General features: G+C 31.3%; 2 protein-coding genes and 1 non-coding gene across 3 annotated transcripts; 2 read left to right on the top strand and 1 right to left on the bottom strand.

The window, feature by feature from the left end:
* Positions 1 to 232: 232 nt before the first annotated feature.
* Positions 233 to 7,286, top strand: LOC105779586 (universal stress protein PHOS32). The gene is made up of 5 exons (XM_052629880.1): positions 233 to 464; positions 1,536 to 1,615; positions 3,546 to 3,664; positions 4,907 to 4,983; positions 7,219 to 7,286. The coding sequence occupies exons 1-5, from the start codon at positions 233 to 235 to the stop codon at positions 7,284 to 7,286; spliced, it is 576 nt and encodes a 191-aa protein (XP_052485840.1).
* A 4,493-nt stretch (positions 7,287 to 11,779) lies between these two features.
* Positions 11,780 to 13,858, top strand: LOC105779588 (protein RADIALIS-like 3). The gene is made up of 2 exons (XM_012603403.2): positions 11,780 to 12,348; positions 13,691 to 13,858. Exon 1 carries the CDS (start codon positions 11,891 to 11,893, stop codon positions 12,326 to 12,328), a length of 438 nt encoding a protein of 145 aa, XP_012458857.1. The 5' UTR covers positions 11,780 to 11,890; the 3' UTR covers positions 12,329 to 12,348; positions 13,691 to 13,858.
* A 1,686-nt stretch (positions 13,859 to 15,544) lies between these two features.
* TRNAQ-CUG (transfer RNA glutamine (anticodon CUG)) lies at positions 15,545 to 15,616 on the bottom strand. The gene has a single exon. It is a non-coding gene; the product is annotated as a tRNA-Gln (tRNA).
* Positions 15,617 to 15,676: the final 60 nt, after the last annotated feature.

Here is a 15,676-nt window from a genome sequence, read left to right as displayed (position 1 = left end):
TTGTGTCAACCCTTTAATTTCGTTGAGCTTTTTTCCTTAAAGCGACATGGTAGATGTAACCTAATGCTTGGTCATCGGCACTAAAATAATGGGGTTTGGTTGTAACATCAAAAAACATTGCAACAAACTCGTGCCTACAAATCTATGGTTTTTGAACACGACACACACAATGTTCAAACATCAACCTTGTAACTGTTGTGCCTTGGAGGCGACCAACCATAATTCAGACAAAATGGAGACGGTAATGGAAGATGAAGAGTACACTTATAGAGATGTGTTCTTGCCGACATTGATCCCTAGAATTCCAGCACCGGGTTTAGAGAGAGGGACGGTGGAGAGAAGGAGAGGGAGAGATATAGTGATAGCCATTGATCATGGTCCTAATAGCAAACATGCCTTTGATTGGGCTCTTATTCATCTTGTTAGGCTTGCTGATACACTCTATCTCGTTCATGCTGTTTCCAGTTATCATTTTCTCACTTGCTTTTTTTTCTTTTTTAAGGGTCGAATGCCGACATTTCAGGTATTGTCGGGTGTTCCGTCTCCTGATCTTAGCGAGAGCCTTAATGTTTGAAGAGGCGGCGAATTAGAGTTTAACCATGAGTAACCTGCACGGTTTATCTTCTTAAGCTTCTTAAGCACTTGAAGAGGCGTTCTTGTTCTATGAACCCAACCCAACGCTACGGGTGTAGCCAAAAGGGGTGGACAGGGGCCTTTTGGCTAATGGGTAAATTGCTTTTTAGACCCTCCCAGTATTAAAATATTCAATTTAGATTTTTTTTTAAAATTTTGACTAAATGGAAAAATTATAATTTTAGCTCTTTGGAAAAATTGATAATCTAGTTTAAGCATTTTTAATGGAAGATTTTTAGTTTTGACCCCTCAATTTTATAATCTTAACTTTCACTCAACAATTTTTTTTTTTTACTTCGTCTCTACTCACCGTCTCATCAAATTCTTAATAGGATCGGGAGGCAAAACCGTCACTGAAGGCAATATCGAACGTGTTGAGGACCTATTCCTATATATCCAACCTAGACCTGTCCATGGGCCGGGCGGCCCGGCCCGGCCCGACGGTCCGCCCGAAATATGGGAGGGTTCGGGTAAAAATAGGCCCGAAATATGGGCTTGGGCAAAAAACGAGGCCCGTTTAAAAAATAGGCCGCGCTCGGGCTCAACTTTTTGGCCCGAGGCCGGCCCGGCCCGACCCGAATATAATAAATATATATTTTTATTTTTTATTTTTTAATTTTAAAATTCTTTAAAAATATTTTTATTTTTAAAATATTTTTGTGTTTATTAAAAACCGGGCCGGCCCAGGCCTGGCTCGGGCTTATTATTTTTTTCCCAGGCCGGGCCTGGGTAAAATTTCAAGCCCATATTTCGGGCCGGGCCAGGACCTAAGAGTCGGGCCAAAAAAATTTTCTGGGCCCAACCTGAACCCGGCCCGGCCCATGGACAGGTCTAATCCAACCCTTTAACACTTCTTTTCTTGGTTATTTTGTTAATACATCTCAAATTCCCTTTTATAATAGGTGTTAGAAGTGAGATTATTTATGAAGCCAGTCAAGCACTTATGGAGAAGCTCAGTGTGGAGGCTTTTCAGATTGCCATGGTTAGTCCTTATTCGGTTTAATTTTGAATTTCATCCCTATATTTTATGAAAATTAATAAATTAGTCCTTTTATTAATTTGATCCTCATATTTTGTGAAAATTGAGAAGTTAGTATTGTTGAGTTTTGCTAATTTATATATATTTTTTACTCGACCATAAAATTTATTGATATGATAAAAGCCAGTTTAGAATATTACAACCAATAGCAACCACATATCATGCAATAGTAAGGCACATTATACGTGAAGAACATAAGTTTGAATATCAAAGACAATATTGTTAGGAGGGGCAGCCACAAACTCCGAATATAGACTGTAAAATAGACATGCAAACTCACTTGTTCAAAATTCAAACAGACTATAAAATTCCTCCTAACCCACAAAAATTTTCATTAATTTGGAACAGAGACTTAACCATTATTGCAACCCCCCCCCCCCCAATCTGCTTGTAGTACTTGAAAAAGCAAAATCAACTATGAATTACCTGGTTAGAGACTTCAGCGAGTTTGGACTCCTGGTAGTCTCATGAACCAGCTTAATTGCCACTTGCTTCGATTTAGAATCCACTCCACGAATGTTCCAAGATAATATCATCATTTTGCATACACTTCAATCTCCCCACTCAGCAACCAGAAACAACCCTGAGTCGATTGATTGCCATCGATGCTAATTCATCTATAATCTCCTCATCCCCACCAACTGACCTTAAACCCAGTCTTTTTCCCAGCAAAAGAGTTTCCTCTGCCTCCTTTAAGATAGCTAGTCTTCGTGAGAGATAGATTAGCAATTTTGTCGTCAGGGGTTCTTGCTTTGCACTTCAATGGTCGCTTCGCCTTCTTCCCTCTGGTGCTCTTTTTTACAGAATTTTGATTCAAAAAATCTCTTATCACCACATTGAACAGTAATGAATTCATTAATCTCTTGTAATTGATTTGTCATTACCTAAAATCTTGCATTTTTAGAGTATCTCCACCAATTGAAACAAAATCACCCCATAGTCTGGCAATTTTTTTTAGACATTTCATAAGACCATACATGTAAAGGCAACCCAAACACTGCTAACCAGGTTTCTCTACACCTCTTACATGACTGCTTGGTCCAAGGCTCAATCTCAGAGAACCAAGTCCTCAACCACGACCTTAATCTCGCATCTCTTCGTCTTCAAAAGAAATTAAAAAATGATTCCCACCAATCTTCTTGACATCAATGTCAAACACACCTTCTATTCTAAAATTTTCTCTTGGAGATAGAGAATCATAAAAGCACCTTGCTGTCCCTAAAGATGAACCCTCACCATTTTCACTTCCCTGCTTAAACCCATTTCTAATATTGCCAAATCAATGGAGATTGTGTGCCTTGTGTAGGAATATTTAAACATACACTAATCTTTGATGCATTCATCTCTTGTCTATTGTTTCAATATATTGACTTGTGATGGGCAAATTAGTTCCTTGTTTTATTAAGAAGGAAAATGGCAACAATTTTTATGAACACAAATCGATTCATAATGCAAAATATATAGGTTGGTTAGTTTCATTCTTTGGGACCCTTCCTTTCTTCAAACAAAGAAAGAATCAGACCGATTTTCCAAGTGTCTTTCTAGATATTCTTCAATGCCTCCGCTAGTCATAGAACTGTGAGAAGCGGATGAATAATCATTTGCTTCTAGAAGAAATCGAAGAATTTGTTGGTAATCTTACAAGATCCATTCCTTCTTTTTTTCTCTGGTAGATGGTCAGAATTTTATTTAGGTTCGAATCCTATTAAGAGGTCCACTAAAGATCAAAAATTATTGAAGAAAGAACAATATATTTCTTTTGTCCCTTCCATACTACTAAAAATTAAAGAAATAATTAATATATTCAAGGTAATTACGTATTTACAAAATACTTTCTCATGCACACATTAACAGTTACGGATTGAAATCGCAGGTAAAGACGATGGCTCGAATCGTGTCGGGGGATGCAGGCAAAGTGATTTGCAAGGAAGCAGAAAGGGTGAAGCCTGCAGCTGTTGTTATGGGAACTCGTGGTAGAAGCTTAATACAAAGGTTTGCTTTTTCCCTTATACCTTCAAGTATTCATGTTTGATGGGTATGAGAAATGATGATTAAAGAATCCTCCAAATAAAAATGAATATACTCGTTTTATATACATACTTGTTTTCATTGTTTATACTCGAATTTGAGTAACGTTAACACTTATTTAGAAGTTAATACTTTTATGGGTGGCGTTAGGGAGAGTTGGCACGACTCTCGGTCCCCCTAAAATGAGAAATCTTATGTTTGTCCCTTTGAAATTTTAAATTAGTATATCGTAACATTGTACTTTAATCTTAACTCTTATAAAAATATACTTTTGAGCTTCCCCTAATGCTTGTGTTTTTGTTACTCTACCATTCCACGAGAATATATGGAAAATTACCCTTTCTTTTCTTTGCTCTTCTCTCTTGCGTATTAGGTCGGCTTAACGATGTTCATGGTCAGGTCGGGTTGGACCCAAGCATAATATTAACATATTTTATGTTTGCCTAAACCCGGCTCGAAATCTGGGCCTAAAATTTTACCCAAACCTACTCATATTTGCAAAAGACTAACACAAGCTCATTTTAAGCATACTCATAGTATTTTTTTATTTTTTAAAATATTTATATTATATTATTTTAATGTTTAATAATTTTATACATTTTTATTTATTGAAATTTTTTATATAGTCATCTCAACATTATTTTAATGTTTACATTAGAGTAGTATTATATATTTAGTATAAGTTTTTTTTTAATGTGTTCTAAGTTACATAATATAAAGTATTATAAACTTAAAAAGGGCCAGGCAGGGCTCAGGCCTTGAATGTTCAAACTCGAGCTCGACCCATACTTTAAACTGGCATTTTTTTCCCAAGCCCATTTTTCGGGCCTAATATTTTTACTCAAACCCTTCCAAATTTCGGGAGGACCTTCGAGCCTAAGCGGGTAGCCCGACCCATGAACAATTCTAGGTCCACTCTTTCTTTTTTTCCTAGCCTCCTTGGTTGATGGTATAATTGCAACCTTAGTTCCTCTTAAGTATTAATACTTCAATTTAATTCCCTCTTAAGTATTAACATTTGATTACAATTGTTTTTGTTTTGGCCCTTCGGTTTTTTTTTTTTTAATTTGATCTCGATCTTCCATCACACAATTTCTAGTTTCACCCTTGGACGCAAATACGAAAACAAGACGTTCATATACACAAATTTCTTTAAAAGAAAATCAAACACATACTCAACTCAAGATTTTTCATACTTTTTTGCAGTGTTTTTCAAGGAAGTGTTAGTGATTATTGCGTCCACAATTGCAAATTTGCTCCTGTAATAATCGTACCCGGGAAAGGTACTTGTTTTGTTATTCGCCAAATTTTACAGTGCACTCCGGAAAAAAAAGAAGAGAAAGCACGTACTAAAATTTCTATCAATTACCAATCTAATTAGAGCATAATTAGAAACTTTGGTATTGATATAGGGTAGACCTATTCATAGTTCAGGCTACTCGCCTAGACTCGAAAGTTCGTTCAAAATTTGGGAGGGTTTGGATAAAAATATCATGTCCGAAAAATGGGCTCGGGTAAAAAATTAAGCCCAGGCTCGGCCCGAGTAGTTTTAAATTTATAATACTTTATATTATGTTATTTTTATATATTATGTAATTTAGAACATATTAAAAAAATAAACATATACTAAATATATAATACTACTCTAATGTAAACATTAAAATAATGTAAAAATGATTATATAAAAACAATAAATAAAAAATGTATAAAATTATTAAACATTAAAATAATATAATATAAATATAGTTTAATTTTTTTAAAATAATATAAACGAGCCTAAAATGAGTTTGGGTTAATCTTTTGTAAATATGGGCTGGTTTGAACAAAATATTAGGTCCAAATTTCGGATCGAACCGAGTTTAAACAAACATAAAATTTGTTAATATCATACTTAGACCCGATCTGAACTCGACCTAACTCGGCCACGAGCACCCCCTAATATAGGGTTGGAAATTTTAGTATGTACTTTTTCCTGAGCATATAGTAGAATCGCTCGTTATTCATAGAAACTCTAATTATATCTATTTTCTTTTTTACTTAATCTATTGGAAATTTGGAATTTTTCACTAATTTCTTACCCTTTTTTTTCTTCTCATATAACTTGCTTTGAAGAAGCTGGAGATGGCTCCCTAACTTGGAACTAATTGTTTCAATCTTGATTGGCTGAAACCCTAATCTAGGTGAATGGTTCTTTTCTAATTTTTTTGAGAATATTTACATGATTTGATTCCAAATGAAATCAACGTATGTTGTGATTGTGGTTTAGTTATTTCAATTTCTATGGATTGAGTACGATACATGTTGAAAATTTAAAATTTAACCAATACAAAAACGTCTTTGATCGTTATTGAGATGATGTAGCTATTAACAATCGTCAACTCAATCGTTATTATGCTAACATGCTAGTTTGCGTGTAATTGATTGCTGACATCAACAATTCAAAACTTGTAATAGGATAGAGGATTATTACATCGTACATTGCTTGTGGAGCAGTTGGTCTATGATGATGTTATTTGTTTTTAGAGAATAATGAAATAATAAAAAATGAAACGTGACATCATCTTAAATTCGCTTGTAAAGTGTTTTTATTCAACTAGCGGTGAACAAAATAATCCTCCTTAAAAAGGAAGTAGCCAAATTGTTGCTTGCATAGGTCCTCGATGAGTTTTACTATGGTAAGTCCTTTGTTTTTTGCATCATGATCCTTAACCAGCTTCACTACTACACTATTATCACTCTTGACTGATAATTCCCCAAATTTAAGTCTATTATAGATGACCCAACAATTTTCTTGATGAGCTCTAGTTCAGTTGGTACTTTTGAGGAGGATCTGAGTTTAAGTATTTTTTTCCTTTTGATTTAAGAGTTGAGATGAGATTATAGGTAAAAGAAAGCATTGTAAAAAAAAAATCACACACATACCAATGCTCCTATTATAGCAAGTTAGTCACTTCCCATTCTCATCACATGCTAGTCAATCGATTCTTGGGCTCCGTTAGTGTTGAGTTTCACCAACCCACTTGCTTACTCATCCATCACTTTTTTATTCATTAATTTTTTGTACACTAATTATCATCATTCAAATATGTAAGACTCGTTCATAAATCTCATACTTATGAATAGTAATTAGAGAATCAAACCTCTGAACTCTTGTTTGACGCCATTTCTGAAAGATTCAAACATTTAAGATTATATACATAATATGCGTGTGTGTATATATATATGTGTGGCTATAGTTTGAGGGGACTTTGATCTTGTTCCAAATGATTAAAAAAACATCAAACCAAGTCAAGTTGTCGAGTTGTGTAAAAAAAAAAGTTCATTCACTTCTCCACGATTCCCATTGGTTGGTACCCAATACTAGTACGTTTTTATTTGCTTATCCTCTCAAACCCAAAACACTTTTTCTTCTGTTTCAAAGAAAAATCTCCCTCTTGCTCGAAATAGATTCGTGTTTATGTTTGGGTATTCTTTATTTCTTGTCGTGATTGTGCATTCTAGTTGATTGCATGGACCAGGTGCCAGTGGTTGGAGAGCTTTTGAGCTGTTTGAACTGTCACCGTTTTATGGCCAAGTGGGGACTTGAAAAAGATAAAAAAAGAGCTTGGTACACTCAAACCAAGGCCACCATAATTCATTCTTCTACGTAGACGCCTGTCATTCACACACACTCACAAAAGCCTATGAACTTTTAGGCTTAAAATATGCTCTCACTTTAGTTTAAGGATAATATTTTAGGCTTAAAAGCAGGCAGTGCTCGTTGGAAGTGGCATTGCAATAACAACACAGAAAAAAAGGACTGTTCGTAGTTGGGTTTGATCTCTACGCCTACAAAGCTTATTTCATTGAGATAATTTACTATTTTTCAATCTTATGTAACAAATGATTTAAGTCCTAACGCATTCTGATGTAGTAACCTCATTTTTATACGTATTTAGATCTCCCGTCTAAATTTTTTTTTTAAAATTTCAGTTGTAAACTAAGTAACACACTTATTTACTCTATTAATACTCACAAAAACAGGTTCATCAATGAATAAGTCAGCGCTAATTCTCTATACATGTAAGGTTTTAAATATTTGCTAACATATTGATCTATACAAGTCTCCTCAAATATATAAAGTTTGAGACTTGCATATTAGATCAATTACAATCAATTCCCTCTTAAATCGCAACTAAAATAATATACACAATATATTAATAAAGTCTAAGATATTCGGAAAATATTTTAAGATCATTCTTCAATGCAATTACGATTTGATCTCCTTATTTCAAGGTATCCAATTACTTGATCCAATCCAATCTAACTTTCAAGACATGTTAGCTTTAAATGTATTGTTCTTCATATATGAACTATAATAACAAGATTCACAACCCAAAGCTTTGTTACGGAATAATTGAACTTCAAACTTAACAACTAGATTCAAGTTTCGTTGAGATTATTTCATATCATCACTTGAAAATTAAAAAGAATTATATAATTTTTCAGGTGATGTTGTGTTACAATTGTTCTAATAAATCGAACCGATCAAACCACTAATTTCAATTCAACGGGTTTAATCGACTCAACCGCTAGACCCACAATAATTAAATAAATAATTAAAAATTCATAAAAAAATTATTAAACTGGTTCAACCTATTCAACTACTAACTTTCTATTTTTATCGATTTTAAGTAATTTCTGATACAATCTGTTTAACCATTTTGTTTGGACCGATATACCAACTAATTTTTAATTTGATCGATCTGACCAATTAATTCAATCATATTTCAAATACATTGATCATGCCGTTAAATCTTAACTTAATCCAAATTCAAAATTAAAATGAATTTAATTACTAATTTTACGAGACAAAATAAACTTAATTACCAAATTCATGTATATTATCCCTTAAAATCATTAAGATGTTTATAAACTCAAAAGTCAAATCATAGAAACAGTAGGAAAGATCAGATTGGGCTGGAAATTAATAATTGGGATTTTTAATTTCTGAAAAATCACTATCATATAACCAGTAATTTACTGGTTCGGACCAGTGTATCTTTGTCCTTTGGTTCTCAAGACAATGACCCAATAATCATTTTATGGTCCAAAATGAACAACATTTCCAATGTCTTTTTTCAGCATAATATCCACATCAATGATCAAATCAACACCAAAATCATAATTTTATTTTTGAAAAAGAAATAAATTTATTTAATCTTATTTTAAAAATAAAATATAAATTAAATAAAATGCATAGGCAAATAATAACAATAATATAATTATTTTATTTTTATTTTTATTTTAGATTTAGATTTATGTAATAAATAGATTTCAAGGGTTTTATGATATTTTCTTCCAACTTGAAAGATAGATAGATATCCCTAAAATCATAAGGGTAAGTATGCTCCTTTTACCTTTTGTTGTTTTATTCTTTCATGGAAACTCGAATTATTAATAATAAAAATTTATATTTTGATAAATAATTTCAATGATGTGATATTAGTAAATAATATTTTAATTTATTATATTTAGAAGAAAAAAATGTCAACGAGAGAATCAACGTTAAAAGTATAATGGAGGTTCTTATAATAAGAGTCGGATTAGAGTTTGTTTTTTCTACTAAAAATGGACAAATTAATCTATATGTGTTAGACCAAAGATAAAATCGGTCTTCCTATTAAAAATTTTATCCATTTTGTAATGTTAAAAACTGGTCTCTATACGTCAGCATGAGGTATACGTGTCCGGTTATTCCATCAGCAAAAAATGGATGAATTGTTTATTAGAGATAATCAATTTACTTATTAATCTAACATATAAAAAACTAATTTTCTCTGAGTAAATAGGATAAAATGTAATCTAAGACCTAATACAATAACCTTCAAAATACTTTTTCCCAAAATCAAGTTTTCTATTACGAAATTCATAGAACAAAAGGCAATGAACTCAAAACCTCAGTTAATTTATGCATTGTTTTCTTTTTCTTTTCTAAAAATTAATATCATATTAGAGTTTGTGTGACCCGAATCTCATAACTTATTAAATAAATAAATATAGTGACAAAATAAAAGGATCTATGGGGGCGAAGGGTCGAGAGTCGACCATTCAGCATAAGTTGAATCTGTATAGAACTGTTCTTCTTCTATTTGATTTTGATTAGAACAGGGTTTTTCAACCCTTAAATAGATGTAGTCGAAACTCCTCTTGTATCATTTGTTTTTTCAATATAAGTGAATTTCTCCTTCTCTGTTTAGAATTTTTTTCAAAAAAGTTTTTCACGTAAAATCTATATTTTCTTATTACTTTACTATCGTTCTACCGTCATTATCCACGTTTATTATAACATATTAAATAAATTTAAAGTTGGAATTTTAATATTTACAAATTAGTTTTTAGAAGGAAAAAAAAAAGTTGGCCACCTTACTAACCAATCAACTGACACAGAATTCATCCTCTTATCCAACTAGAAAACTAGCAGCTCTAGTTGACTGATCCAATGAAGAAAAAATAATGGAAAAAGATGAGTAGAGTAGGGTTTCAGGTAGCTTTTTGGAACACTGTTTGAGAGAAGCTCAAACACCAATGATCTGAAGACAAATCAAAATGCTGTGTCACTTTTCTTGTCTGTATGGTCAGTGTCCAGATAGGATTTTCTTTTTAATTTCACTTCACTGCTGTCATTCATCAAAGGGATAAAACGGTAAATTTAGTATCAAGGTAAACTCATCATTTTTCTATTCTTATGGTTAAAAATTAACATGATGTAGTCTCATATTTACCTTATAATAATTATAAAGAACGGTTTTAACTATATAAAAAATAATATTTTAATAGAAAATCATTCTACTCTTTAATCCAATGTACTGAAATTAATTTATTTTTTTTATAACGAGAAGAATTTTAGTATTTTTATTGAACATAAAGATATAATTCTCTTTAAATATACAAAATTGAAAATATATTCGTATTTAACCCTTCAACTCAAGTAACATGTTTAAGATGTTAGAATCGTAAAACCAGATCTGATATAAAATTTTATTAACCAAGATCTATCATATCAAATCATCAAGAACAAAACCAAATGCGGAAGTGTACCTAAACCCATTAATATTTTCTTGAAATATTTGATCTTGCGGTTTTGATCTTCCAAATTAGTACACAAGTAATTCAGAGAATGTGGCTCTCTTTTCTAAAGATTGGATATCAGAAACGTTACGTATGTATGATTTGGGAACCATAACCCTAATATATGACTTTTGCGTATTAACCATAATTTCTAATTAGCCCATCATCAATTAAAAATTAGTTATTAATGTATTCGTACGTATTTGGCTCATACTTTATCTAATAACTAAAGCTCAATAAACTTTAACCAAATTAGATCACTTTAAATTTGAACTAATCTTTTATAATAATAAATAATAACATGTAATTACCATTGTTATATATGTTATGTCTATATTTTTCAACATAAGATGACCTACACTAATGATAAAAACCCAAAATTAACATAGAAAAAACAAGCTAATCAGCGTTTGTTGGATTGACCGATAAAAAATAGGATATCAATTTTTATAATAATAAAAAACAATAATAGAAGAGTTTCACTTTATTTGAGATTCAATCTGACTCGACTCTAGATTAGGGACGTAGCCAAAAAAGACGTCCTTCTAAATAGTTTAATAATTATTTTAGTGCTTTTCAAACATAAATAGTTCAATTCAATCCATTTCTAGATTGTTTTAAATGGAAAGGTTGTATTTTGGCCCATTTAAAAGTTAGAAAATTCACCTCGCCTACTTTAAAACTTGTAGTACATCTATCCTTTAGGCCCCTACAGAATACGAAGGATTAATTATCTAGCTCGTCCCGGTTTTAATACAATTTTTTTAAATTTTAACCCCTCAAAATTTTATAATAATAGAAAATCTCCGAGTGCCTTACAGACAGGTCAAACTTGCATGCTATTCCATTGGGTGATAAAATCATCCAATAAGAATCTAGATTTATCAAGTTTTGTTTGTCTTCTATTATCCAAAATTTAACCAATTTCATATGTTTTCTTTAAAGATTTATCTCAATCTTCCAAGTCCCAACTTATTATTACAGGATTAAACATCCAAAAACCCAGTTTTTGGCTGTCCTTTTTTTGTAGTTTAATTAACTTAATTTGCTTGTCTCAAGGAAACAGCTCCTCTCTTACAGATGTGGTTTTTAATGAAGACGAGTCATATAGATTCCCCCCAAGTGGCTCAAGCTCAAACCCCACAGCTTATAAATACAGCATTCATGGCTGTCTCTCAAGCACCCCAAACAAAAACACATCTTTGCTTCATCTTGTTTTGTTTTTTCTTCTTACATTTGAATCTGGTAATGGCTTCAAGCTCTTTACGTTCCAAAGATTCAGGTCCAACATGGACCCCAAAACAGAACAAACTGTTCGAAAAAGCATTGGCACAGTTCGATAAAGATACACCAGATCGTTGGCAAAATGTTGCTAAGGCTGTTGGTGGTAATAAAACTGCTGAAGAAGTTAAGAGACACTACGAAATCCTCATCCAAGATCTCGAACATATCGAGTCCGGTCGGATTCCGATTCCCAAATATAAGTCGAGTGGCGGCGGCGGCAATGGCGGCCGGTGATCGAGAAGGAAAAGGAAAAGGTAATGGGGATGGTAAATTTACTACCAGTTTGCATGGTTTTCAACTGGATTATCTGTTCAATTTTTATGGCTCTAAAGTTATGAAAATATAAAGGATAAAATCTACTCTAAGTCCCCGTATCTTTTATACATTTAAAATTTAGTCTCTTTATTTTTTGAATTTAAAAATTCACGTCCAATCAAAATTATTTTTTTAAAATTTTTGGTATGACATTTTCAAATAAAGAAAATATTCACTTCGTAGCTATGTAACCACTAATTTAATAGGATAATTTTAATAATGTTTATAATTGAAAATTAAAAAAATAAAGACTAAATTGTAAGTGCAAGAGAAGTAGAAGGACTTGGAGTAAGTTATAACCAAACATAAATCAATGGATAATTAACGCATAACGCCAAAATTAAGGTCCTAGAAAAAGTCAAAAAAGATATGACAAGTGATTAAGTGCTTCAAAATATCATGTGCTCCATTTGATATTTCAGTTTGTGAAAACCCACTTCCTTACCCTACAATTAGAACTGCCAATCATCGGTTGGTTGGTCGGAAAACTCAGAGATTTTTGGTAAAAATTACAGGTTGAATAAAATAATAAGACTCGTTTAAAAAATGGGTCGGAGGTTGGATAAAATCTTTTGATCCAGCCCAGTTCGACCCAAATTAGCAAAAATATATATTTTTTAAATCTGTTATTTTTTATTATTATTTTCTATTGTTCTGTTATCAGTTCATTATTTTATTACTATTGTTTGGATATTGTATAACTTTTGTTTTATTATTAAGTTTGTTACTATTTTAGAGGTATTTACTTGTTAAGTTACACCTATTTTAATGTTATTTAAATATAAATATATATTTTAAATTTGGTGAAAAACATTTATTTTAATATTTTTAGTATTTTTTAGTATTACATTTTAAATTTTTATATATATAAATAATATAAAAAAATTAATTTGGGCGGGCTGGGACCGGACATAGCAAATGGGTCTAAAATTTTGGTAAAATCCGGCCCATGAAAAATTACAAAATAATTACTCAACTATTTAGTTTTTTCTTTTCTTTTTTTAATCACTAGTTGTTAAACGTTAATGGAAAAATAACATGACGACCTTTAAAATTAGTATAATAACAAGTTTAGTACTCAACATTTACATATTACCTAATTTAGTTCTCACAAGTACAAATCTTATAAAACCGGTGAAGAGTGAACCGAGGATGATGGAGTCATCTTAACCATTAGTTTACTTTATATATATATATATATATATAATATTGTGCTTGTTTTATATATTATTTTTGAGCTGATATATATTCTATTAAATTTTCTTGCTTGTATTTTTACAGGCTGAGGAGTTTTATCTTTTTAAGTTGCAATGAAGTCCAAGACTGGTGGCCTAACTTTCAAATATCATATATATTTATTCTCAATGCTATGAGACCCCATTTCTCTTTTCTTTTCTTTTTCTTCTATTATTATTATCTTCATGAATTGTAATGAAAATTATCTATTTTCAATACCATAATCTCTTTTTCCTCTTATTTTCTCCACCATTTCTTAATTTGAACTTTGATAATGCAAGGTTTTACAAATTATGCATGCAAACACGAAAGCATAAAAATAAGAGCGTATATAATTAGATTGTTGAGTATTTTTCTGTGTCTCTTTAAGATGGTGATGTTTGTATATTTATATGATATGGGGTACTGTTCATTAATATGATCTGCTAAGTAGGTTTCATGCATACAAACACGTACCCTACTCTGGACCTGACACGTGTAACTTCGCAGGAGAGCAAGCTCGGTTTGCGAACTACTCCTGCGAGCTCAATAAAATCAGGCCCAAACCTATTTGGTTTTTGCGCCGATAACAATAATTATTCTAATAAGACTATATATAAATAATTATGTTTTGAGTTAAAATTCAAGTAATAAAATCAATCCATCCTTGGGTTGATAAAAAGAATCAATTTCGTATTTAGTCTTTTTATTTTTTAGATTTCAAATTTTAGTTTCTATTGTTAATACAATTAAATTCTTTTAGTAAATTTATGGATGTGACATTTTAAATTAATAAAACATATTCACTTGGTAGTCATGTAACTAAAAGAAACTCATAATAAACCCGAATTTAACAAAATGATTTTATCGGTGCTAACAGTTGAAACTGGAATTTGAAATTGAAAAGTAGTACTAAATCTTGTAAATAAAAGTACAAGAATTAAATTCTAAATTTGTAAAGAGTACATATATTTATGGTACATTTTAATCGTATTATCTGTTCAATTGATATTGTAGCAAATAATTTCCCAAAACATATAGATAATTCAACTAATAAAAAACATTTAAAGAAGCTTAGTCTATTATATCGATACTTCAATTTAGGGTAATTAAAAGATTAATATATTATTAGGTATTTGAGTTCGACACTTCTTTTTAATGCAAGATTTGTGTTTTTTTTTGTGCTCAATTTAGTATTTATATTTGACAAAGTTTAATTCAGGTTTTAAGGTTGACTTGATGAACATTAATTGTTAAAATTATTAGAATTAATTAAACAGTTATAAATTTAATTATTCTAATTGACATGACAATTATCCTAAGCTATCAAATACGACAATATATTTAATAAACTTGAACAATTGTAATTCAAACAGAAGACGCATTGATACTAAAGAACAAAGAGGAAAAAAGCACACATTAAGTCTCAGTAATTTATTAGATCAAATTTCGATTATCCTTTAACTAGAACAGGGAGTTTAGAAAGCCACAAAATTGGGAAAACGCAATAAACAATAAAATAACTATAAAATCAGAAAACTACCAAAAGGTCTTAACTCTACAAGTATGATATCTATATCGTCTAGTTGATCTAAACTAGGGCGCTGGTCTCGTGCGGGAGTGCGCAACTTGTGAGGGAGAGACACGAATGAGGTTGAGACATGTTATTATCTACCTATGATAGCTTGGAATTTATGCACCGATGGTATATTAAATATTCTCCCATAAATATAATATTATACATATATACATTTTATTTTCATTATGCTTAAACGCGTTTGAATCAACGTTCATTTAATTATTACAACAACAATGATGTTAATTTAAATTGAGTTCCTTGATGCAACAAATAAAATTATAGTATGTTATTTCAATGTATCTGTAATTGAACTTCGATGGAAGAAAAACAAAAAGAAGATAAGGTTCCACCGAGATTTGAACTCGGGTTACTGGATTCAGAGTCCAATGTCCTGACCACTAGACCATGGAACCACTTGTTGTTATGAACGTTCAATATATTTCTTTAAGTACATAATATACAATGAAGATCTA

The sequence above is a fragment of the Gossypium raimondii genome, chromosome 4, assembly GCF_025698545.1.
Source record: "Gossypium raimondii isolate GPD5lz chromosome 4, ASM2569854v1, whole genome shotgun sequence".
NCBI lineage: Eukaryota > Viridiplantae > Streptophyta > Magnoliopsida > Malvales > Malvaceae > Gossypium > Gossypium raimondii.
Note: the sequence above shows the minus strand (reverse complement) of the source record. Positions and strands in the feature narration are given on the sequence as shown.